The sequence below is a fragment of the Oryzias latipes genome, chromosome 14, assembly GCF_053564925.1.
Source record: "Oryzias latipes strain Hd-rR chromosome 14, Olatipes_Hd-rR_3.1".
NCBI classification, from domain to species: Eukaryota; Metazoa; Chordata; class Actinopteri; order Beloniformes; family Adrianichthyidae; genus Oryzias; species Oryzias latipes.
Window position 1 is genome coordinate 30,332,403 of NC_136250.1, and position 25,464 is coordinate 30,357,866.

Consider the following 25,464-nt stretch of genomic DNA (forward strand, 5'->3'; position numbering starts at 1 on the left):
AATACAGAAAAAACACCCAAACAAATGTAAAAACCAAAGGATTTCAGATCATTGACCTCAATTATCAACTATTTCAAGCTTTAGCAACTGTGTTGTTGTACTTTGACGATGAAAGATGGACCATTTACTCATGTTATTATTGCTATGTGTGTATGTAACCCTTGTGCTATCCTAGGCACTTTAACATTGGGAGTAGGGTCATCTTGACCCACTAGACAGTGCTCTGAACCTTTTTTCTTCAATGATTTGTGATCTTCACTGGTGTCCATGGATTACATGAAAACTTTCCACCTTTATCCACCTTTGTCATGGTAGGGAGAACACCTCAATGGAAGGGGGGGGGGGGGGGGGGTCATCTAAGATAGCACAAGGGTTAAAGCTGAAATAGCATAAAAAGAGTTGATTTCAGTTTGTTACTCCGTGAGTTCAGAGGGACGGCTTCACAAATGCAAAAAAACTCAGCTATTTTCTGACTGCCTTTTGCCAGTTTTTTTTATTTTGTTTTGGTTGACAATGTGACATTTTTGGCAGCAAAAACATGATTGACCATCACGTTTAGTCAGTTTACATTTAAAACACAATCATAAATGAACAGAACTATCTTTTTAGTCGACAGTGTGAACTCCTGGAAAGTTACTTTTTCAGTTTCATTTCCTCTTTTTTTTAATTAGTTAAACTCCTAAACGCTAATCCTGACCTCCATGTGCAGCCCATTTTTGGCTCTGTATGACCTTCAGAAATGGTAGGAAAAAGCGACGCCTTGACCCTTAAAGCCCGTTCCGTTCGGACTATTTAAGGTTTATAGCGTGGAGAAGGAGCCTAAATGCGTGTGAAGTATCTGGGGAAGTCCGGCCGCCACGCCTCGCCCTGAGAGGGAATCCAGCGCCTGATACCGCAAAGGTCACTCCGACAACAGGCTACGCTTTTGATGAGCATCCAATCAGAGCCCTCGCCGCTTTGATAAACATCCAATCTGAGTGCGAGGGCTTGTCGTTGCATTCCACAGGCTGATCCGACACCCTCAGAGGCCTGATGCCAGCTGGGACTCAGAGCCGGAGCGCTATTTTAGGCTCTTTGCAGATAGCAGAGAGTCTCAGCCGGACCAAGACCAACCGAGACAAAACGTCAACCACTTCCCGCCGTTCAATCTGTCGTGAAAATCAATCCACACCTGGACTGTTCTATTTGGTAAAATGTTAAGATGAACATTTTAGGAGTAAAATGATCCGTTACCGATCCGCTTCAACGTGTTCAGGTACTTTTCTTTTAGTTGGTTTAAAATTTTGTTTTACCATGAACCATTTTACCATCAACTCTTCTTAGACCACCAGAGGACCTGCAGGTGCGTGCTGATACCAAAACCAGATGGACAGTACCTTAACATAAAAGGCTAATTCTGACCGGCGTGTCTTTGTTTTCTGCTGCAGTTCGCTTCACAAAGACCGGAAACATTTTATTATTGTTTAGGTAAACTGGAGCGGGAGGCTTCACCGGGAAACCACTCGGTCCAAATCAGCCTGTCTGTGCGTCCAGCTGTTTACAGTCATTCCTTTACAATGAAAAAACTGCATCTTAAGGATGACTTGATGTAATGTGTGGCGACACCTAGTGGCAAAAGCTTCACATTGCAACAAACTAAAAAAAATCCCGCTTTGTTTTTCTTTCGAGGAAAAATAAATATTTTAATCTTTAAAAGCAAACATTTTAAAACTTTTTCCTCCATGTTTCTGTTTTTTATATAAATAAATACAAACAATGTAAAATAAAATAAGAGTAACCAGAAGAATCAACAGAATTTGCAAAAAGGTTGAACAGATATGAGTTGTGTTGTTCTTCTACTCCAGCTTCATGTCAGATTTTTGCTATTTTTTTAACTGCTTCATCATAACAAAGATGATGTCATTATTTCATCTGATCAGGATCAGCTGACAGCAAACTCTAGATGTCGGCTGTGCTTCATGTTTTCCCCCCTGCAGAGCCGAATAAAACAGTTGCAGCATCAAATATCTAAACGTTTGAAAATCGTCATAAATGGAGATCAAAGTCTCACTTCTTTTTCTGCTGCTCATAAAGCTTCAGCTGTGTGGCTGGTACCGCTCGGTTCTGATGGTCCGAGGGGGTCTGATGCCTGTGTCTGGGCACCAGCCGGGTGGATCGGCCAAACACACTGCAGCTCGGAGCTCCGTTTGGATGTGGAGATCACTGATGGCAGAACTCAGAGGTCTGAAAGGTGAAAACACACAAAGCAGCTGTTTTCAAGGGGAAATTTCAAAATGTGACACTAAAAAAAAAATCACAAAAGTGTCAGTTTAATTCTGGATCAAATGCTTTCTCTTGGGTAAAAGCTCAGCTTTGCTTGATGCTGCCTTCGTCTTCTGATGCGTTTTGTGTTGCTTGGTCGGCGCTTCACAAAACCGAGGCTTTCCTCCATAAAAAACACCTGAAGACAAATTTGTTCCCCAACTCTGAGAAAGCGCGAGGAAAGCTCGCAGCAGCTTGGACGTTTCTAGCCTGGGTGGCCTCGGCGGGGAAACGACGCTCTCACCCCGATGTTTAACTTCACTTCCTAGCATCACCTCTCCCAAACCTCCTCCCAGGTAGAGGCTAATGGGCAGCCCCACATCTGTGGCCCATTCAGCGTTTTAATGAGCGGGAGAGCGAGGCGGAGAGACCCCGGCATGAATGGACAAACACAGACTTTAACTAGCTGCCTCTGCCATTAAGAGCCTGTGGGGCAATTATGTCTGCAGCACAATGACCTCAACACAACTGCAGAGTGTTAGTCCATACAAACGTCCTTCAGAGGCTTTTATTCTCTCAACAATCCAGCTTTCTGAAGATCGCCGCGTTCAAGGGACTCCTCTGAAACTTCATCAGAGGATGCAAAACAGAAGATTTTTATTCAAATGAGCCTTTATGTCCAATCAGAAACAAAAGTTTACCTCCAGGGCTGAAAATGTTTAAACATTGCAATTTCTGGGGGAGTTTTGACACCCTGAAACTCAGTTACTGATCTTCTGCATCAGGCTGGAGATCGACAAGAGTCTGAAAACTTCCAGCTAAAGTGGCCGACTTCTGGAGAAGTGGGTCCCTGAACTGTCTCCACCTCAGGATTTCTGGAGGTCAACCTCTTTTGCTGATGTTTTGACTCCGAGCTGGGCCTGAAGCCTCTGGGGTCGTCTGACACAGAGCAGCCACCCTCTGTTCAATCTGCAGCAGTGATGATGTCATCAGAGGCCGAGCCGCCGGTGGTCCGTCGGCCTGGAGAGCGGAGCCGGAGCCCGTCCGGATCAGCGTGTGGTGTGAGGAGGAGATCAGTGACCACAAATGTAGATTTATGTTTCAAAATGTGAAAAAAAACAACAACTTTAAAATTAAGTTTTAAATGTAAACCTTTATGTGAAAATGTCAAAGAAACCTGCTTTTAAATCATTGAAATACAAACAGCATGATGGTGAGTCCTGAAATGATTTTTAATGAAGAATCTTTTAAGTTTGAAACACTTTGTTTACCTGTTTTAGTTTTAAAATCTAAAAAGAAAAGCTTAAAGCAGAAAATCAGTGTTTGTGATTCCGTTTAAATGTGACACTAAAGTGCTGTATTTAGTACAAACTGTACATTTATAACCTAAATACTCAAAACATGTCATCATAAATCCAAAACTAAGTTCTGTTCAAAGCTGTTTGGGATTTTATAAATAAAAAAATAAAAAAGGAGAGTCTCAGCATTTCAGTAAAACAGGAACCACTTTACAAACGATTCCTTCAAACCATTTTTGTAACTTCCAAGATATTTTATTAGGGTTAAGGTTCTTCTCTCTGTTCAAACCTTTTCTCAAAATCAGTACAGTCAAGATTTTTATCTTTCTAAGAGTTAAAATCTGGAAATAAGAAATCGTTATTAAAGATAGATAAAATCCAAACTTTTAAAAAATATAAATGTTTAACTCAAAACCTCAAATGTCTCAAATGTCCCTATAATTTCCGGCTTAATTTTAAGGATATTATTTTAAAGTTCAATAAGTGCTGACAAGTTAGAATGGCATTCGGAAACCAAAACGTAGATTTATGATTTAATAAGATGGACTAACTTGCACTGAGGTTCTCATTTTGTTCTAAAACGAGTCATTTCCAATACTTACACTAGCTTTTTTGTCACTGCTTAACTACAATTAGAAACATAAAAACTCCAAAAATACAAACCATTTGCTTAAAACAATGAGAAAATGCTTCTCATTGGGCTGTAGAACCCTCACTTTGAAGTCATTCTAGCATTTTTCCTTGTTGTGATTCTCGTGTGGAACTTCTAGTTTCTAGATTTTGAAATAGTACTACAACATTTCTTGTTCAGTAAAAAAATACCTGCTCCATGTGTGGATCATTTTATTCCTATCCATTGAGTTTCTTATTAAGATTGGTGGTCCTTTTTTGGGTTTTGACCTCTTTGTCAGTGCAGGACAACAGTCAGAGATGGTGGTGGCAGTGTGATGATGTGGGCTGCTTCACTTCTTCAGAGGGATTTTTTTTGTGATCATTAGAACTGTAAGTTTTGAGCTCTGAGAATTTTGTCCTTCATTTTCATTTTTAAATCATTAAATATATTAAAGGTTATTTTTTATATTTTTACAAGTATCTTGTAAAAAATAAATTAAATGAGAAATGTTTCACATCAATAGGGCTGCAATATGCGATATTAGTGATCAATATTGCAATGACGATGTAACTTGCAATACATGAACAAATAGTAAAACAACTAAATACATCATTTCCATTTCACTGCAACCGTTTTGTTTAAATAAAAGTCAACATAACTTAAATTACACTCCAAATGACCCTCGTCTATAGGAGGCAAACATCTAACATAACAGGCTCCATCTGATTGGTCAAAACCATAAAGGGATTTATTTGACTCGTTAAATAGTTCAAACTGCCGTAAGATTGTTTTAGGACATTTAAGGTAACCATTTATTCCCCTTTTTCCGACTTCTACGATAGTGATATTGCACGGCTTGACACTGCGATAACGATAACTTTGGGATTTATTGTGCCGACCTACACGGCACAGTGTAAGGTTTTCAGAAGGAAACATTATTTTAGTCCTCAATGGTCTTCAAAACTGGACAAAAACAAAAATCCGATGTGAAAATGAACTTCTTACAAAAAAATACATATAAATTTTAAAACTTTTAGGAATGTTTTCCTCCACAACCAAAAATCCCAGAAGTTTTAAACCCCAAAAGCTGCATCACAGACACTACAGGCCTCAGGTGGGGAAAAACTCTGCATGTTCAAATAAGTTTGATCTGCATTAGTATTTTGGTTTTCTCTGTGTGAAACCAAACCAGACCTGAGGAAGACTGGAAAGTCTGGAGTCAAACGTTTCTCACATCTGTGAAAAAAAATGCAAAAAAAAGTTCTGTTTTCATCCAAGTCAATCATCATGACGGCTGAAGAGCTCTGCTTCAAATGTCACTCAAAGTTCTTTCAGACTAAAAGCATCTAAAAGGAAATGAGGATTTCACAGCTGAATTTCTGCTCACAACTGATGTTAATGACGAAATAAAAAAGCCTTCATTTGCTAAATAAAAAAGAGAACAGGATTCCAGCACGGCGTCTGAGCTTTCAGGAAAAGGTTTAATGCGATTTTTGGATTTTAAGCCGTCGTCAGGTAAATAATTCCAGGCTCCTTGAAGCCATCTCACACTGTGAAAACACCTGGGTTATTTCTGCAGTTCATGGGTTATGCATGTTGGGATGTATTTGGGGGTTCCTTTTTGGAGCAATGCTAATGTTGGGGGGTTTGGTGGTTTCATTTTAACCCAATTTATGTTTTTTTTCCCCCTTCGATAAAATAGCACAGACATAACCTTGTAGTTGGGTTAAAAACAACCCAACTCCAGTTATTTTGGACAGAGTTTTTAAGTGTATAAAAGGTGATCTGCTGACCTCAGAAAGGTCATGCTTGAAGTAAAACGGCCTGATTGTGGAGGAGGCATGGCTGGATTGTTTTGCTTCATGGGAACCTGCTGCCTCTCTCCCGCCTGCATCTGTGATCTGAGGTACTGTCTATCTGCAGCTAGACTGTCTGCACGTGTAAAACCATCATGAGGTGTTTGGATCGTCGCAGCGAGAGCTGCACAAGTTTACAAACTGTCCAAACAGAGGCTTCAAATAAAAGGTAAAAAGGGGTTTGACAGAAAGTGTTGGACTTTACGTCCCTTCAGCTCGTCTCTGCCACCTCTCCGCTCCACATTCCATCCATCCCGCTCTTATCTTTATTGGCTGAGGACGGGCAGAATTACTGCAGTTAGAGGACCGTTTCTGGGGGCTTCGACACACAAATGACCAGACGCACACAGAGACGACAGTCGCTTATCAACGGATAGCTGGCAGAAGGACATAAAGTACAGGAGATCAGAAGGAGCGGCCTGAAACATGTGGAGAATGCTGCTCCCTGATAGCAGAGCAGGATGAGGAGAAGCTGCTGTGGAGGTTTGCAGTAAAACTAAATGATCCGGTTAAGATCCCTAATGACAAACCGTAAAAAGCCACATCTTTAACTGGTTGCAGTCTGAACGGAGTCAGCTCAGGGGGGAACATTCGTTTGCACTCAAATCTGTGTTTTCGACGTATTTGGAGATCATTATTCCAGTGAGGAGAAGATAAAAACACAAACATGAGAATCCAGAAACTTGAGGTGAGGAAGATGGTTAAAGTCAGAGCAAAGCCACATTTCTGCTGTTCCGGCGTGAGCTGCTGCTTGAGAGCTTCATCACGTCAGGGCAGAGCCGCTCTCCACCGTCTGCTGGCAGCAAAGTTCCAAACCGGTTTCACTTTTTCTCATCTTTGCATCTGAATCGCTCTGATGTGGTGAAGACGCCTAGCAGTAAAGCGTTCATTAAACTTTATAATGAACATGTTCAAAAACATAGTTTTATCTACGCATGGGTTAAAAAACAGCATTTTTAAATAGTTGTTGCAATCTCCTTGTTTTATCTTTTTGCCAGATAAAACCAGGCTAATTTGATCACACAAAAAAAATCATCATAAAGATTTAAGCAACTGAAGAGCATGGAGGTGGAGGGATAATCATGTCATTTGTCTTTCTCAGATATCGGTGGATACGTCTGTTTTTCAGAGTTTAATCTTTCTTCAAAAAAAGTTAGCCTGCAGCTCTCATCTGAATTTTTGTAAATGATCTTCGTTCGGGTTTAATGACTGAACAATGATTGATTGTTTTACTCCTAAAATAGGTAGAAATCTCAGATTTTCATGAAATGTAATTCATCCGAGCATTTCACTGAATTTGAAGCAGGTTAAACAACAGCTGTTTATTCTTTTTATTATGCACTAATAATAAATTAACAATAGATTTGTGCAAAAATGCTCAGTATTTCAGGCGTTCAGTTGAATTATTTCTGTTGATATTTAGTAAGATCAATGGTTGAAGTTAAATGCAAAAGTCTGCCTGAAACAAATAAAAATAATTACTTAAGCTATTTAAATTTTTAACAAACTAAATATTTACAAAAAGGTTTTTTATCATGTGAATTTGATGATTTGTTTTTTCCATTTTTGGAGTTAAATTATCTCATTGTCTGAATATTTGACCTGCAGCATCAGAGCAGGAACAGTTTGACATATTTGACGTTTTGTGTGTCTCGCAGGATCTCACACATCTGCACAATAAGAAGTGGACATCATGCATCTCAATGTGATCCGCGAAGGCTCTGCACGTGCGGCGGGAAGAACACTTGGACCAAAGGCGCTGGGCTTTGAATCAGAGCAGAATATTTGTTTGGAAATGTGGAGAAGAGGGTAAGCACTCTGAAGAGGAGGGAAGCCATGTCTATTGAAACATCTACACAATATGACACAAACAATCATGAGGAGAATTCATAGCAGGCCCAGCATGGCTTCCGTGACCGTTTATGGAGGTTTCCTCCACAGCTGAGCGGCAGGACTGGAGCCTTCTGGGCCTGACAGAGGAGCACAGAGAGCCGGTTCCTGCAGCACCGAACCGGGGTGGGTGGGTCAAAAGATTGCAGAGGATGCACTGAGAACACAGAAAGAAAGACCGGGGGGGGGGGGCATTTCATCCCTGGACAGTGGATATTTTAATCGACAGTGTCAGGTTTTCTTTCTGGAGGCTGCATGGTGTTTTTCACGCTGACACCGGAGGAGGAAGCGTCTTCAGAAGCAGACAGTGACGCGCGCGGTTTTCCTTCAGATCATCTGTTTCTGAAGAGCGCGGAAGCTGTCCTCAGATGTAGGAGATGCAGATTCTGCAGGGGAAAAAAAGAAACCATTCTGAGATGTAAAGACAGATCGAAACACCTGAGAGGAAACTCAAACTAAAAGCAAAACAAAGGATCCAGCTCTGTACTGCGCATGTCAGATTCTTTCTTGAGGAAACAAGTTAAAAGAAATATTTGTTTTCAAACTTTAATGATAACTTCTTACTCTAAAATGTTTAATCATTTCAAAGCTATAAAAATATTAATGAAAGGTAAATAAATAATTTAAAACAAAAATAAACCAAGTACTGATCAGCGCGCAAAAGGAGCGCGTGCGCCGGGTAGTTTCGGGAGGATGCAGGCCGCTGGAAGCTCAGCGTGTCTCCGCGCGGGCTGGTGCGCGTTCGTGTGAAATACGGTTCCACAAAGTTGTGACGGACAATAATTTATTGCAACTCGGCTGGACGGTGAAATATGCCGCAAACGGGCGTGCTGTAAACAGAGCGCGGGCCAGGAGAGCTTTTATGGAAAACGTGCAGGGGAACACCTCCTGATTCATGGCTGTATTTAGATAAGACGCCGCCGTAAATGGTTCCTAAATAGCGCCAAGGTCACGCAATGTAATGGGATAATGTTTTTAGGCGATGGCGATAAGATGATGTGTTTAGTGTGTGAGGGAGGGGGGACCGGGGCGCGAATGAAGCCCGTGCAGGCCTTTTTCTCTCCTGGTGACCTGCGTTCAGGCCGCAGAGTTTGGGTTTGAAACCCTCCACCACAGCAGCAAATAGCCCCCATCCGCGTGACCATTTCCATTCATCACGGCGGCAGTGCATATGACTTTGTTATAATATTAGTTATAATAGAAGCTCAGTCAGGAAAGGCGCGTTTACTCCGCAAAAGGTGGTCAAAATTACGCACGAAGCTGCTACAGAAGAAAACGCTTCAGAAAAAAAGATTAAAAAAAAGACTTTATTTTTACAATAACTTGGTAAAACTGTATTACAGGCTTACAAATTAGATTTTTTATTACACAAATTTATGTACAAGGGAACCTACTTTTCGCACAAACTAACATTTCAATTACACAAATAAAATCTATTTTTTTAAATGAAATTGTTGCACGTATAATTCTATTTTCCACACTAAGTCATTCTGTTCAACTTTATCAGCTGTTTTCTGTGAAACTTTTCCCAAAACACTTCATCTTGAAATTCGCTTGTAATTTCAATTACAGTCAAATGTGTATACATTTTCCAACCCCCAGAATAATGGATTAAAAACAGAACATACAGTAAAAGGCTTTTATTCTACCCCTGAACTGCAGCTCCTGTTGAAGCAGGTGTGCCCGCGCGCAGGTGGTGCGTAAATTTCGCGCAAAATCTCCACAGAAGTTGAAAAGTTCCAACATTCCAAAAAAAAAGTTTTCTTTTTTTAATGACACTGGGATCATCCTGTTGTGATGTTTCTGCAAAGATGGGTGACCAGCCGCGCGCAGCATCATCAAGCAGATATGTGCTCTTTGTGCGCGCGGCTCGGGGGCTGTAGCTCCTCGGCGCATGTTGTTTCAAAGCTCTCCAGACTCTCCTCCCCATCCTCTCCTTCATTGGCTGCCTCCTCTGCGCGCTGACATCCAATTCATATAAACCTGGGGCCTCACACCTTCAGCGGGGTCAAATTTCTCCGGCGGATCAGAGCAGCCTCTTCAGGGCAGCGTGCGGTGCCACAGGAGTCCCGCGCATCGCAGGAGTTTCTTCGTGGAATTATGACGGTGTTTGCGGCCTGTTCCGTCTCGGCTCGCGGCGCCTTCAGAATGTAAAGCTCTGCGCTTTGGTTCGGTTCGGCTGGCTGCGTAGATTCAGAGGTTTCTGCGTGTTGGATGCGTTTCGTGGGCGCGCAGCAGCAGCGGAAACACGGAGAGCGGCCACGGCTCGATCTGCTTTTCCGCTCAACATGAACCTGATCGGGGGTTACCAGCATCACCACCACCTGATGCACGAGCCCTTCCCGTTCGTGCAGCGGTGCCACCAGGACGCGCCGTACTTCCAGAGCTGGGTGGTGAACCACGGCGAGGTCCCGCCGGACTTCCAAATCCAGACGCCCTACCCGGCCGCGGAGCTGGGCGCGCCGGGAGTGCCGCACGACGGCCGGTTGGAGGGGCTCCAGGCGGGGATGGGGAAGCGGAGAGCGTCGGGGCCGAAGAAGGAGCGTCGGAGGACGGAGAGCATCAACACCGCCTTCGCGGAGCTGCGGGAGTGCATCCCCAACGTCCCCGCAGACACCAAACTGTCGAAAATCAAAACGCTGCGCCTCGCCACCAGTTACATCGCCTATCTGATGGACGTCCTGGCCAAAGACTCCGGGGAGACGGAGGGCTTTAAGGCCGAAATTAAGAAATTTGAGACGCGGGACCTGAAACGGAAACGGGAGCTGGTGAGTTCTGCTTTTCTGAAATCGCACGCTCCCGCATTCAGCGCCGTCATTTAGGAAAATACAAACAAAGGGAAAAAAATAGGGAATATGATTTTTTCCCCCCATGCTTAATGTCACTTTTTATTTTTCTAATCAGCAAATATTATTTTTTTATGCTAATGTTAAATAAAAATAGCATGACGTTTTTAAAAGTTTCTATTTACATAAAAGTCAAGGAAAAAGTTTCAATAATTGTTTTGCAACTGCTTTTATTTATAAATTTATGTACTTAATAAATATGTATTTTATTCTTTTTACAATTTTATTGCGATTTAAAAGTTAAATGGTTCCAATTGTATGGTTTTTATATTAATGTAAAATATGAAAATGCTAAAAAAAACTAATCAAATCAAACTTGTTAAATAACACAGAGCCAATTTATGAATAAAGGTTTTGTATTTAATCAAACAACGTTAATTTTATTTAATATTGTTTTGTATTTTGAACACCTAAACATGTTAAGAGATGAACCGGATTTTTTAATTTGTTGAAATTCTATGTTAAGATTAAGTATGTCACATTCCTGGTCACTTTTAGATTGTTTTTATTTATTGATCTATTTTGGATTTTAAAAAATCTTTAATTTGTTAATTTATTGGTTTGATGGTGATGGTGCGTCTTCCTCTCACAGACCGACGGCCTGCAGGAGTCCATAGGAGCGGAGAAGAAGGCGAAAGGCCGGACCGGGTGGCCGCAGCAGGTCTGGGCTCTGGAGCTTAACCAGTGACCCACCCCACCCCCCAACAAAGAAACCTTCACCCGCATCTTCTGGTTTCAAACTGAACACGCAAGCGTGCACGCGCTGACAATGTCTCAGAGGCTGGAAAAAAGACCAGAATGATGAGCACTAGAGGAGCGATGCACGCGCGGCAGCTGCGGCCAAAATCCCGCATTTCCACCTTTTGCGCTCTGCGGCCGACCTGACCCCCCCGCAAAGAAAAAGAAAGACGTTTCTGTTTCTTTTCCACCTGTGCTCGTGATTCAGCTCGAACAGAGACGCGGCGGCAGGAACATGTTCTGATGCAGAGACGTCCTCCACGCGCCGGATGAGGAGCAGCCGCGCGGCCTCAGAGCTTCTTGTAAATACGGTACATGCTTGTTGTCGACGCGCGCGGCTGCTTTTTGTTGCGGGATCCCGTTGAATCTACCTCAGGCCCCAGGAGTGTCCGCGCGCCGCCTTCACGCGGCGCAGCCGAGACCCGCAGCTTTCTGGCACTAACAGGCTTCAACCTTTCCGCGTGCGTGTGGATGGAAACGTGTGTTTTAGGTGTAAAGTTATCTATGGTTCCGGGAATAAATGAATTATTTTAAGACACGCGGGTTTGGGATTGTTGTTTCCTTTGGTCTAAGTTTACTCTCCAAATGTTTTTGTGATTTGTTAAAAAGTAAAAGAAAAAAAATCGCCTTTACCCCAGGAATTTTTAATTTTATTTTTTCTCATTTGTTTATGAAATTTTATTTTGAAATGTTTTAAAACATTTTCTATAATTTCAAAAGCTTAACAGAAACATTTTAAGTGAAGTTTTTTGAAAAAAAAAACAACAACCATCAGCGACACCTGGTGGCAACTAGCGGGAGCAAAACAACGTTTATTACAAAATAAAACCACAAGGGAGGACTTCCGGCTGTACAATACATTTATTAATATTTGGAGCAGTAAGCAGTCACTTTAATATTTGCTTTTTCTAATACAACAGTGGGGTTAATGAGGCATGACCTACGCGTGTACATGATACTAACAAACCTACAAGCAAAAACAAGACTTTCATAAATGTCCAACACAAATTCTAATCCATGACGTCACTGGCAGAGAAACGGCAGGAGGGATGGTTTCAAAATAAAAGTCTGAGTGTAAATAACCCCTGGAGTGTTTGCTAAAGTTGGACGCTAACAGGCGTGAAGCCGTAAACACGTGAAAGCTCCTCAGCCTTTTAGCTGCAGATGTTTTTAGTTTTTTGGGGGGGAAAAAAAGCAAAAATCCGTGAAATCCTTTTGGTGAGTCCTGTCAACACTTCTCCCCAAACATCCGCCGGGATGAAATGGAAGCGAGAACCTGGGAATCGTTTCAGCGGCTCGTATGAAGGCAGAGCATCCGGCTTTTATCCAACACAGGAGTTACATATTAAAAGATGCAACCTCCTCTCTCCAGCCGTCACTTCCTGTAAGAATTTCAAAATCAAAGAAATCTGCACAAAGACAAATAATGTGTTTCATCTGTAAGGGAAACAAAGTCAGCAGCCGCAGCCTCTACAGTCAGAAGCAACGATCGGCTGAGGCAGCAAAGGGAAGGTCACGGCCTCATGCTACATCATTCCCACCGCCCTTGAACGCATCACGCCAGCTCTGGAAGAGGCAACTCGGATCTGTTCCGTTGCTGTTTGACACTGAAGGTGTGGAAAGAAGTCAGTCAGAAATATTTTGGAATAAACAGAACAAAAAGGACTTCCTGTTTGCCCCCCCCCCAAAACAAAGGACAAAAACATGTTGCTTCTTTACTCTTAAGGCAGCTCTTTTGAACATTGCATGTCTTCTTCCATACATCTGGACAGATAAATTACAGAGGGACGGCCCGGTTCCTCTGCAGTCCTTCTGGACCGGGCTCGCGTGGACAGGAAACGGCGGGCCGGGTCAGGCTGCGTCGATGGCGCCCTCCGTTTCTCCTCCGGCTACGTTTAACGTCCTCGAAGGAGGAGGAGGGACGGAGGCGGAGCCGCTTTTGGTTTCTGCTGCTTTCCGGTTGTTTTTTTTTGTAGCTGCTGCCGCTGTTTTCTCTCTCGCCGCGGCTCCAGTTCGCTGCTGCGGGGGGCGCTTAGGGGAAACTTTAGTCCAGCGGTTTGCCTCCTTCTCCTTTCTGGTCCAAGCGGCTCTTGCTGCTCTTCACCATGTAAATAAAGTAGGTCAGCGTCTCCTTCTCGTTCACGGGAATGTTCCTGAAGTGACGACTCACCGTCTGGCAAAGAAAGCCGTCACCGGAAAAGTTAGCTTCAACAAATCAACTTCTTCTCTTCTCTTCTCAGTCTCTTATTTTGAAATCAGAGCACTTGTAAACATGAGACTATTTAAAACCAAACAAAGAAAAACAAAACTTTTTATGCAAAAATAGATTTTATCCCTGCAGAGAAAAGCTATCTTTTAGGGAAAAAGTGTCCTAATTTGCTGTGATGCCTTCAGGGTTGCAGTTATTTTCAAACATCTTTGTTAAACACGTGTGGAAAATGTCAGACTTATTTCAGAATAATAGAAAGAACTGATTTGATCACATTTGCTGTGATAGACTCAAAAAGCCAAATGATGTAAAAATGGATTCTTCAAACAAACAGATTATCATTCAGTTGCAGCTTTTTCAAACAAAATCCAAATGAATCGATTAGTGGATTTAAGGAACAAGGTAATGAAAAAGATTTTCTGCCATTTAAATTTGTACTTTAACCTTTTGAGAGCCTTTTATTAGGATTTCAATTAAAACTAAATACAGTTCAAAAACAAAACTCCCTCTTAAGTATTTTTTTCCTAAAACATCTGCATTTGGCGCCCCCTGCTGGATGTGCTCGGTGCCAGCAGCATGCTCACAGTTCTGCAAAGATCTGGGTTGTAGTTACCTCTGCCAGCTGGGCCTTGTTCAGACCCGGTCTGGTCTGCAGCTTGTAGTGCCGCTTGTAGCGCCGGAGCGTGTTCACCTGCAGCTGGAACAGATCCACCTGGAAAGAGACGAGCAGTCGGATAAAAGCGGGACTTCTCTGCACTTCCTTAGGTGAAGAGAGGAAAGCGTGACCTCCCCTGAACCCTGGAATCCATGCTTTTTTGACGGACCGACCCATTATTGAGAAGAAACTGCTCGTCTTTACAGTTTGAAACTCATTCATTCAAACTGGATGGAATCTTCTTTGTGTTTTTGCCGCTCGGCCCGACAGACTAACTCAACTGCTGCTAGACTCTTCAGTCACGAGGACCCAAAAGTAAAACGTTATTTTAAAAACGTTTAAAGAGGTTACGTCCCCTTTCCGGGGAAATCGGATAATTAAGTACGATAAAAAATATTGAAACCAGGAGGGATAAAACAGTAGCACAGACTTTATTGACCAGTGAAGGACGTAAAAAACGATTAAATTCAAACGACCCGGACAAAACCGAGCGTGGATGTGTCTTCATGCTAGTTATCTGGACATTAAAATGATCAACAGAACTAGAAGGAGCTGATTTATAGAAGAAACTGCAGGTTTAATGCTATGTTGCTGAATGCAAATGAAACTTAAAGGGTAATAATTGGCAAAAGAAAGAAAGAAAGAAATGATCAAAGTTGACCATAAATAAAATGAAAACAGCACAATAACAATAAATGCCAGAGCCGGGTATCGAACCAGCGAGCTTCTGCTCCAAGGATCCCCCATTTATTTCAATGGAGGCAGAAATCCTGGAATATCTGGAAAAGTTCAAGGATTTAAAGGAGCAAAAGTCACAGCTGGAAAAAGCTGAAAGAGCTGAACATTTGAATAGTTGAATGGTTAAATAGATGAAACATTGTAGACGGAGTTAAGGGACAAAAAATGGTGGAAGATACTAGAATAAAGAAAGAGAAACAGGAAAACAATGGTTGAAAGCTACCCACAGAGGAGCCTGCCTAAAAGTGCTGGTAACCAGGCAACATTCTCTCGGTGAGCAGAGGACTGAAGCTGAAAGCTAATAAACCAGTAGATCAGCAAAGTCAGTGAAAAAATAACAGCTTAGGTTGGTAAATACCAAAGAGCAGACTCCAAAATCCACCTACAGAGAAACCAAAGCAGAGGCATTTTGAAAGGAGTCTGAAGAATGATAAAACTCCAACCCACTCTGTGGCGGTTTCCACACAAAGCAGACTCCTCTGAGGAGCAGAACCTGACTGCCGCTCTCACCTCAGGAACCTCCACATCGTGATCTGGAGATTCGCCTCCATCGTCGCTGGTCTTTCTCTTCCTCTTGTTACGGACGCTCTGGATGAAATTCTTGTGGAAATCACAAATGTAGAGATGTCTCACCTGTTGAGAGGAGAATGTGTATTAATAATGCAGTCAGAGAGGTGAAAGTCTGAGTCTTTACAGAAAAACAACAAACAAGCACGAGCAAAAAGCTGCAGATAAACCGTCTAATTGTCAATATGCAACAATCTACTGCTATAAACCGCTGGGGCTGCAGGGTCAAATGCATCCGCAGACATTTCTGCAACAGTTTTCTCAGCTGAGAGCCAGAAGTGCAGCTTTCAATCCACCTTCCTGCATCCCGTCACATGATGAGGCTCAGCCTTCCTGGAAAAGCCTCCCAGGCAAACAGAAAACTGAGCAAATAGTGCAGCACCGTGAACGTTACAGAGCAAGTCGGACGGAGAAGACCTTCATGCCTCGACGGGAAACGCCTTTACCAAATCTGAAGATATCCTACAAGCGATGGCCGCAAAGATACGGACTTACGCAACAGGAAAACCTCTGTGTTTCCATTTCGGAGGAGCTCGGCTGCTGGTTTGAAATCGACGCGTTTCTGCCAAAGCAGCGGCAGGAGATCAGCTCTCACCGAGAAGAAAATCTGATGTTTGTTCCATTTTCCAAGAGCTTCCAATGGAAAAATTGAAACAAGTTTTGCCAGAGGAAGACGGCAGCTTTACTGACCCTGGTGATGAAGACTGTGCTTTGTTATGCAGTTTAGATGAAGAACATGCATTGTTTCAGCTTTCAGTTGGATCAATCAGATATTTTGAATATGATCATCTTTTCATCTATGGTTAATGATGATGATCCCCTTTTGGAATCGTTTTCTAGGACATAGTTTCTGCAGAGCAGCCGGAGTTCATTAGAAAAATCTCCTCTGAGCTGTGGTGGGGACCGTTGACATGGAGTGAGCCCTCCCCTGCTTCCCAACATCCGTTTGTTTGAGCACAGCCCCTCAAACCCCCAACCTAACATTAGGGGTGTAACAAAAATGGCAGCAATATCAGATCCATCCATCCGTACAGCTAAGATCCAGATTCCAGCTCAGACCAGGAAAACAAAGACGTTCACGAATCTATGTGTCTGCATCAGAATGGAGCAGAGCGGGACGCTTACTGCTTGCCGTAGTAGGTTTTTTTTTTTTCACATCGATTTGAATAGAGAGAGAGTATTAGTTTATTCAAACAGTTTTGTTGTTGTGAAAAAGATAAATGGGTAAATGTGGTTAAAGGGTGATTGTGTCACTAAAGGAAGTAGAATCAATAAAGTTATGAGTTTAGAAACTAAACATAAGAAAATCAGGCCACAGCAGCAGCAGGGCTGTGGTTCAACTCCTGACGGAATGCTCTTGGGCAGAAAAAGCCTTCATCAGTCCGAGCTGCTCATCATCATCAACTACAACAGCAGCAGTGAGTGGGGGTTCGTGTCACGCGGCGTCACGGATCCCCCACGAGGACGAGGCTGCTGTGGAAAAACCATGAATTCCAGCGGGGGGTGGGGTAGGTGGGGGCATCGGCGTTACTTTTTCTTTCTGCACCGTCATGGAAGCAGCTTCGATCTTTGTGTCGTTTGACGTGAACCTCGGTGGGACGAAGCCCCGCTGCAGGCTCAGTCACTGCTGCGCAGAAAAACAGCCATTTTACGAAGCGGGGGGGGCGGGGGCGGGGGGTACTGGAGAAAACGGCCCGAATCTGAGTGGAGCCGACACCCCCCCTGGCCCGAACAGGGCTGACATTTACCTGAGAGGCGAGAACACAGGTGAGCCTACAGAGACTGGAGTTTTCCGCAGCAGGAACTCCACCGGAGTCGAAAAACCGTCTCTGCTGATCAACCGGCTAGCTTAGCTAGCATTAGCTGACAGCTAGCTGACAGGACGGTTCCCGCGAGCCTCCCGCTCTCTGCCGACACTCCGCGCGAGCTCAGAAAATGAATGACCAAATGAGAAATGAACAGCTGCTTACGCTTTTATCGATGTCCAGCTTGAGCTTCTTCTGTGAAATGCTCTTCTGGATCCTCTTGCTGAAGGAGGCGTTTCCTGCCGAGCGGCCGCAGCGCTCCCCGTCCTCGATCAGGCAGCAGCTCTGTCCGTAGAACGGCGGAGCAGGCGGTCCGTCATGACTGTCCTCTTCCGTGCTGAAGCCGTTCATGGCGCGCGGCTGTCACCAACTTCTCGGGCCGAACGGGGAAGGAAAAACTCACACTCGGCGGCCGGCTCCCTCGTTCACGCGCGGCGCTTTTGTGTTCCAGTGGAAGTCGTCCCGGCAACGTTAGCTTCGCTAGCTAACCTAGCTAGGTGGCTATTTGTCGAGATAACAGTCTTCGTCCTTTGGTCACTGTTCACGGTTTCTCTTGATTGAAGCCATTTCTTTGTATCCCCAACAGATCAACGCCAAAAGCCCGTAACGTTACTGCGGACCGGCCTTACTTAGTTCGTGCCAACCGGGGAGCAAGGTGGATGATGCTGGAATTCCTTCGGTGAGAGCACCGTAGTTCGATAGCTGCACTAACCACCAGTTACTTTCCCATCATCCCCCTCGAGTCCTTCTGAAAAGTGACAACAGTTCTCCAATCCAGCGTAAAATTATAAACAAAATCGCGTATTCACTGCCTAAAACAGCAATATTCTTTCAGAACTGCTCGTACAAAGGAACATGCTCCGTCTTTGTGAAGGAAGTTCTCGTACTAAATATAGATTGGCCGACGTTCAGCCAAGGCGGGCTCAGTGTGCGAACTCTGAAATCCTATTGGCTAATGCAAATGCCAATCACCCCCCAAAGAGCTTTTCCTGGTAAACTCCCGTCATATGCTTTTTTTTTTCCGTCATATGCTTTTTTTTTCCGAGTTAAAGGTGACGTTGTGTCCAGACAGTGACTTTTAAACTACGCACCAGACAAAAAACAATCACCAAAACTATTTAAATGATTCACAAATCCCCCAACGAGCACACCGCTTATTCTGATCATTTAAACCGAGAAGTTTTTTTTAAAACGACCGGAAAAATAACGAGGTGTAACTTTCGGCGTCCACGCGCCTCTGCTTCAGACACTGGATACACATCCTGCTAGGATCGCCTCTTTATACATCTTAGCGTACTATGACAAAAACCGACGACAACAATAACAAGCTTTGCACTGATCACTTCTTGTTGCTTCGTGTTTTGTGACGAACAAAAATGAATGAACAGATGTTGACATCGACACACTGTAATTCCCTTAAGCACCACAAGGGGGAGACAACGCCTGCGAAAAGATCCAAAGGGAAATCTTGAGAAAAGTCACAATACTGCAGTGCTTAGTCACAACCTATATAATTTAAAAGAGATGGTTGTTACATCTGTAGCACAAAAATGTTCACAGGGAGCTTGAATTTGGGCAAATTCAACTATATATGTGCCTATTGTGAAGGAAAATACTTATGCATAAAATAGGTAAGATATTAACAGGTTTAGATATGTAAATCTTGTCTCAAGATTCAAAGGGTTTATTATCATATGCACAGTAAAGAAACGGGTTTCCCTGCACAATGAAATTCTTTCTTTGCTGTCTGCTCCAAATGCCAAACGTATAGAGGAAACAAAACAATTCACTCACATCATACACACAAAACACAAGATGTCGAGTGGCAGTTGTAAAAGTGCAAATGTGCAAAAGTGACAATGACAATAGCAACAATTAGGATAAGCAAAGGTGCAGTTTGTTTTTTCCAGACTCCAGTCAGCTGTTAAGGAGTCTGATGGCAGAGGGAAAGAAAGAGTTCCTAAATCTGGTGGTCCTGCACTTCACACTGCTGTACCTCCGTCCTGAGGGGAGGAGAGTGAACAGTCCTCGTTGCGGGTGGGTGGGGTCTTTGATGATTGAGGCAGCTCTCCTGCAGACCCTGCGTTTGTAGATGCTCTGCAGCGAGGGAAGAGGAGTCCTGGTGATCTTGGACGCAGTCTTTACCACTCTCTGCAGGCGTTTGCGGTCCGCAGCGGTAGAGCTGCCGTACCACACTGTGATGCAGCTGGTCAGGATGGACTCAACCATGCAGCTGTAGAAGTTGCTGAGGATCTTTGGGGACATGCCGAACCTCCTCAGCCTCCTCAGAAAGTACAGCCGCTGATGAGCTTTCTTCACCAGCTGTGACGTGTTTAGTGTCCAGGTGAGGTCCTGGCTGAGGTGAACCCCCAGATATCTGAAGCTGCTCACCCTCTCCACTTCCAGACCCCGGATAAGAAGCGGCTGATGAGGGTTCCTCCTCTCCTTCCTCATGTCCACTATCATCTCCTTTGTCTTGTCGGTGTTGAGGGTTAGGTTGTTGTCCCCACACCATGTCACCAGACTGGCCACCTCCCTCCTGTAGGCTGCTTCGTCCCCGCCAGTGATGCGTCCTATCACAGCGGTGTCGTCGGCGAACTTCAGGATGATGTTGTCCTTGTGAGAGGCCACACAGTCATGGGTGAACAGGGTGTAGAGGATTGGGCTGAAAACACAGCCCTGTGGTGTGCCAGTGTTTGTGATGATGCTGGCTGAAGTCCTGTTCCCTATTCTGACAGACTGAGGCCTGCCAGTCAAAAAGTCCAGGAGCCAGTCACAGATGATGGGGTGTATTCCAAGGGAGAACAGTTTGTGGGTGAGCTTGTGGGGAACGACCGTGTTGAAAGCAGAACTGTAGTCAATAAAGAGCATCCTGATGTAGGAGTCTTTATTCTCCAGGTGTGAGAGGGAGGTGTGCAGTGCTGCAGCGATGGCGTCTGAGGTGGACCTGTTGGGCCGGTATGCGTACTGCAGGGGGTCTAGTGTGTCTGGAATGCTGCTCTGGATGTGGGTCAGCATCACTCTCTCAAAGCACTTCATAATGTTAAACTGTTAAACTGGGTTTATACAAAGTCACTTGTATAAATATGAGCATATTTTGTGTCTGACTTGAGGCAAACCCCTTATCATGCACCTTTTTATCATTATTTTTTGCCTATTTTCAAATTCAGTTCATAAATAAAGGCAAAACTTTGTCCCAAAAAAAGAGTTGGATCACCTATAAAATGTTCATCAAACAGAAAGGGACCTTTTTAAAGGAATACTTAACATTTAGCTTCTGCAATATAAGTTTTCAAGAAGTTAACTCAACTTAAAAGTAATTTTTTATATAGACAGTCATTTCACTTTGTATACCCAGCCATAGAGACTTGCTGTGCATGTTAGTCAGACTGAAACATTCAAATAATCAATTGAATGTCATTATTTACACAATATCCACAGATTTTTTACTAGTATGTTTGATATGGAATGTGTATGTCCGACAAGGAAGAGACGTTTTGAAAATATGTGAAGGTGGTGTGCGTGCGGGTGGGGGGGTTCTTTGCTCATGTTGCTTCACTCCATTATCCAAACAAACATAAAATGATGACATTTAATGGATTAAACATCTTTTCTTTGTACAATAATGTTGAGGAAATGACTGAAACATAAATGGAAACAGCCCATATACATTCGTTTTCTTGAGAACAACTTTTGACTATTGTGGCAACTTCAGAAAACGTTTATTTTAAATTTTGATAAAGAGAATTCCAATCTGAAAGCTTGGGCTATAAATAGGCCTACACAAGAGAAAAGAAAACTCAGAAAAGAATATTTGATTGGTAAATCAAATAGCTTTTCTATTTGCATTTACAACACTTTAACCTGTTTGACCTTTAACAGCGAAGCTTTTGCTCCAGTGTTGACATCTTTTGGACTACTGTAACTCTTCAACGTAATGATTCTGAAGCGGAGAAAAGGAGCTTTGCGCTGAAATGCAGTCCCGTACATCAGTGAAGGATCTACACAATCAACATGAATCAGCGGATCCTGTCGCAGAAAGAATTGGCTTTAAAGCCACTTTTCTCCACGGCAAAATAAACAGATTGATGTCGATTATTCACACGGTCGAAGAGTCACAGTACGTCAAAGAGCGTATGCTATTTGGGTGTGGCTGGTGACATCTCCAGTGTTTAAGGGTTGAAAACACCACCAGTATGAGCCACCAATGCATCTTGGAATGTATTCACACCAGACAATATGTACCGTACCAGCGTACATTTGAACGTGCTGTCTGTTGTGGTGTTCGGTGCTCAGAGGCAGCTGTGGTCAAGACCATGGTTCAGTGTGAAAGCAGCAACGTAAACTAAAGTGTAAACAACATCACACTGGACAGAACAGACTAAATGTACGATGCAAAGTCTGTTTTAGATTTACTTCTATCTGCTTGTTTTCCACTTTATCCCTTCATTGGTGTTTGGTGAACGAATGAAGAGTGCACACTGCCACTTGGTGCATCGGGGTGAAACTGTGTTCTGGCTGGGATTTTGGTATCAGTGTGAGCCAAGTTCAGAAAAAAGGTGAACAACAGTGCTCTGACATGGCGTGTAGGGACCGCCTGGTGTTGGTTGGCCCTTAAAGAACTTGTTTTGCTAATGATAAAAATGTTGGATCCATTTTTTGTGTGCAAACCAAAGGTTTGTGTAAAATACTTTTTTTTTTAATTTTGGCAAAATTTGTCCTTCCATGTACATTTAGATTTGGAAAACCGAAGGCTCTTTGCCAAACTCGGCAGCTGATCTGGCACCAGTAGCTGCAGAAACATCCTGAAACATTGTGGAGGTTGACTTCAGAGTGCAAACAAGCGCTGAAGGCTACCTGCATTATCAGGAAGTTTTTTTCTTCATTTGCTCAATGTGTGTAAACTGCTTTATCACTGTGAACCGCTAGCAGAAAGAGGAGGTACATTTCATTTAGGGATAAAACACATGAAAGCAGGCCAGCCTTATAAGGAGTATTAAAGACAATCGGATGACTTTTTGTCGTAAATGACCACAAGCTTCTTTAAAACTCTCAAATGGATGTCTTTCATAGCAGAAGGCGGCAGAATGAAATGGGCCGGCACCTCTCCTTGAGTGGAGGGGAATGCTGATTGTGCATCCGCTGATTGACTTACAAAGTGAACGATGATGGAGCGATAAAACATTAACAGGTTTCTCACTTTGCAATTTAGAGGTTTAAATCATCAGGCAAATGCCTCCAAGAGGCTATAACATTTTAAGTGCACTGTGGATGTATTCAAAGTTGTCTCGCCGCCTCCATCTGCGAGCCGGCGTGACCGGCTGAACGTTACGACACCCCAGGGACTCGAGGAAACGGGCCCTGCTGACGAGCCACGTTCACCCAGGAGTAAATCACCACAAATGGACCAAAGCTGCAGCGCTGTCTGTGTGGACCGATGAAATGATTAGGATATTAACATTTATTACCGGCATGTTCCAACACCATCGCTCACAAGATGTGATTAAGGTCATAAAAGAAAACCAACGGTTCGAGGGGACAGTTATGAGGCGCCGGAGGACCCCCTGATGAGAACATAGCCCGATCGTTTGTTTAGAGCAGTGTTTTCAACCTTTTCTGAGGCAAGGCACACTTTCTCCTTGACAAAAATCCCGCGGCTCACCAGCATCCAAAATTTTAAAAAGGAGAAACTCTATAGTCTGTACTGATGTACAGTCCCTCCATGATCTCACATGCATTTTTGTGATAATTGTGGCAGAAAAAGCTAGAAGTTGCAGCTGTTTTTTCTAAAGGATGTAATAAAAGTTAAATTAGTTTTCAGTAATAATTTTTAGCTCAATTATTTGAAATTTTACCCTGGTAGTTGTTTTTCTCTTCAGTTTTTTAACATGCAATTTTATGTAACCTCACAAAAAAACAAATGTATTCTTTCTAAATAGTGATTAATTTTTTATATTTATTTCAATGTTGGTGTAAAGGCAACTGTAATTTTGAACAATTATATGATCACAATATGTTTGATAAATTTTACACAAAAAGATTAACATTATATTTTTGTTTTCTGTGGAAAGTGAACATGTTGAAGTTGTATTAGTTTTTCTTTTGTCTTAATCAAAGATGAAGTCTTTGAAAACTTTAACAAAAATGTTTTATTTCTTTTTAGACGATTAAATTGTTTGAATTTAGTTTAATTGTCTGTTTCACCTTAATCCTGTTTCTTAAATGTTGTTTTTACTTCTTCTTAAGTTTAACATCTAAAATAATCCAGACGTTCATAGAAAAGTGTTTCAGTTAGAAAGATGACTTGGACCAAACTCTGGGATGTTTGGCTGTTAAGAAACACAAACCTTGAAGGAGAACTAAACTGTTGACCTCTGACCTCTGATTTCATCAAGAAGATTGAGAAACTGTTGTGGTTTAGGACGTTTAACAGGGAAGACTCATTGTGCGCTGAGACACTCACTTTAACCCAATGCATCATGGGAGATGTAGTGATGGCAGACAGACTCTCTTCTCTGAGCTTCATGGTTTTGTTCACTTGTTCCACAGTCTGACACCGGATTCTGTGGAAAGCTACACCGCTAAAGACGAGCTTTAGCTGGTATTTGTGTTGGAACTGAGAGACTTTATGAGCAGAATCAGAACAAGGAAGTGAAGACTTTAACCACTTGTGATTGGTCAGACTGATGACGTGTGATTAAGCCTCCAAGAATGATTGGTGGAGACAGTTAAAGGGGCGGGACTTTTCAGAAAACATCTTTAACTGCGGCTAAATCGCGGTACCGTCATTCTTATCAAAGTGTCTTTAATAGAATCAAATAAACACAAAGAAAAAAGTATTTTATGATCTTTCATATTCCTAACTACTCAGTGTTTTATCAGGGCCTGTTTGGATGAACACAGAGCTGATATCCTGGAGATGGGAAATGTTTTTAGATCAGTAATTTCCCACGGCACACCTGACCATCTCCCAAGGTACACTGGTTAAAAAAACACTGCTATTTCTGCACTCCTGTCCAGGCTCTCTGGCAGCAGGTATGTGCCGATTTATCAGTCTGGCTTAAGGTTTCAATCACTGCCTCACCGTCACTTTGTGTGCTTGGTGACATGAGTGCCATCGATATAGAAGAAGGATTAGCATCTATCATTTTCACAACTCTTTGTATTGCCAAAAAAACTATTTTAATAAATTGGAAAAACAAGAAAAATATAAACATAAGTAAACTTAGAAATCTGCTGTTTGATCATATCAGCTTGGAAAAAATGTCAGCCCAAAGCTCAAGTAACTTTGAAAGAATTCGGTCTCTCTGGTCTCCTGTGGTTGACTCCATGACTTAGGGGGTGGGGGGCTTGGTCGTCGCTGCTCCTTGCCCTTCTGCCGTGGTTTGGGGTGGGGGTCGGGGCCTCCGGTGCCTGGCGGGGGCGGTGGGGGCTCCGTTGGTCGGGGGGTCGGGTCCGGTGCCTGGGTGGGGCGGGCTGGGGCGCTGCGTGGTCCTCTGGGCTTGGGTGTGGGGGTGCGTGGTGGGGGGGTGGGGTGGTGGTCTGGCTTGGCTTGGGGGGGTGGTCCCTTTGCCTGCGCTGGGGGGGGGTTGGTGGGGGGCCCTGCTCGGGGGGGGGGGGGGGCATCTGCACCTGGGGCTGGGATCGGCCCTTCCCTGGCTCTGGGACGGGACGGGACAACCCTCTCGGGGCCCCCGGTCGCTCTGGGTGTCATCCGCTTCGGCTGCGGGGTCTGGGGTGGGGTGGGGTGGGGGGCTTGTCGGCCCTGTCCTGTGGGGGGGCGTTCTGGGGGGGAGGGGGGGCTAACGGGTCAGGGTCTCCGCTGAGGCAATCAGTGGTTGCCTCGGCCGGTTGGCCTCCTCGGTCCCGTCAAGGCCTGACCAGAGCTCCTCTAGGGCCGGCGTCTGGGGGTGGGGGCCTGGGCTTGCTCCGGGGGGGGCGGCGCTCTCTGGCTCCTCTCTCTCTGTGTGGGGTGGGTGGTGCCGGGCCTGGGGTGTCGGCGTCTCTG

General features: G+C 43.7%; 2 protein-coding genes and 1 long non-coding RNA gene across 4 annotated transcripts; 1 reads left to right on the forward strand and 2 right to left on the reverse strand.

The window, feature by feature from the left end:
* Positions 1-5,614: 5,614 nt before the first annotated feature.
* Positions 5,615-9,761, reverse strand: LOC110016431 (uncharacterized). The gene is made up of 2 exons (XR_002291744.3): positions 9,527-9,761; positions 5,615-8,284 (listed from the first exon to the last, which is right to left on the reverse strand). It is a non-coding gene; the product is annotated as an uncharacterized LOC110016431 (long non-coding RNA).
* A 126-nt stretch (positions 9,762-9,887) lies between these two features.
* On the forward strand, positions 9,888-12,018 carry LOC101159460 (heart- and neural crest derivatives-expressed protein 1). Its single transcript, XM_004076814.5, has 2 exons — positions 9,888-10,666; positions 11,337-12,018. Exons 1-2 carry the CDS (start codon positions 10,187-10,189, stop codon positions 11,430-11,432), a joined length of 576 nt encoding a protein of 191 aa, XP_004076862.1. The 5' UTR covers positions 9,888-10,186; the 3' UTR covers positions 11,433-12,018.
* Positions 12,019-12,328: 310 nt separating this feature from the next.
* Positions 12,329-18,407, reverse strand: sap30l (sap30-like). 2 transcript variants are annotated; one of them, XM_078930883.1, is made up of 4 exons: positions 17,622-18,407; positions 15,595-15,717; positions 14,305-14,403; positions 12,329-13,578 (listed from the first exon to the last, which is right to left on the reverse strand). In XM_078930883.1, the coding sequence occupies exons 1-4, from the start codon at positions 17,805-17,807 to the stop codon at positions 13,378-13,380; spliced, it is 609 nt and encodes a 202-aa protein (XP_078787009.1). In that variant the 5' UTR covers positions 17,808-18,407; the 3' UTR covers positions 12,329-13,377. The 2 variants fall into 2 exon arrangements, with proteins under 2 accessions (XP_078787009.1, XP_023818045.1); XM_023962277.2 differs by having other exon boundaries at positions 12,329-13,655.
* Positions 18,408-25,464: the final 7,057 nt, after the last annotated feature.

Excerpts from the sequence above, each read along its gene's own strand:
- LOC101159460 (XM_004076814.5), top strand. The coding sequence starts at position 10,187 with ATGAACCTGATCGGGGGTTACCAGCATCACCACCACCTGATGCACGAG. Across the intron at positions 10,667-11,336 it reads TGAAACGGAAACGGGAGCTG|ACCGACGGCCTGCAGGAGTC; the intron begins GTGAGTTCTGCT and ends TTCCTCTCACAG.
- sap30l (XM_078930883.1), bottom strand. The coding sequence starts at position 17,807 with ATGAACGGCTTCAGCACGGAAGAGGACAGTCATGACGGACCGCCTGCT. Across the intron at positions 14,404-15,594 it reads ACGATGTGGAGGTTCCTGAG|GTGGATCTGTTCCAGCTGCA; the intron begins GTGAGAGCGGCA and ends GTCTCTTTCCAG. Across the intron at positions 13,579-14,304 it reads ACAAGGCCCAGCTGGCAGAG|CAGCAAGAGCCGCTTGGACC; the intron begins GTAACTACAACC and ends CATGGTGAAGAG.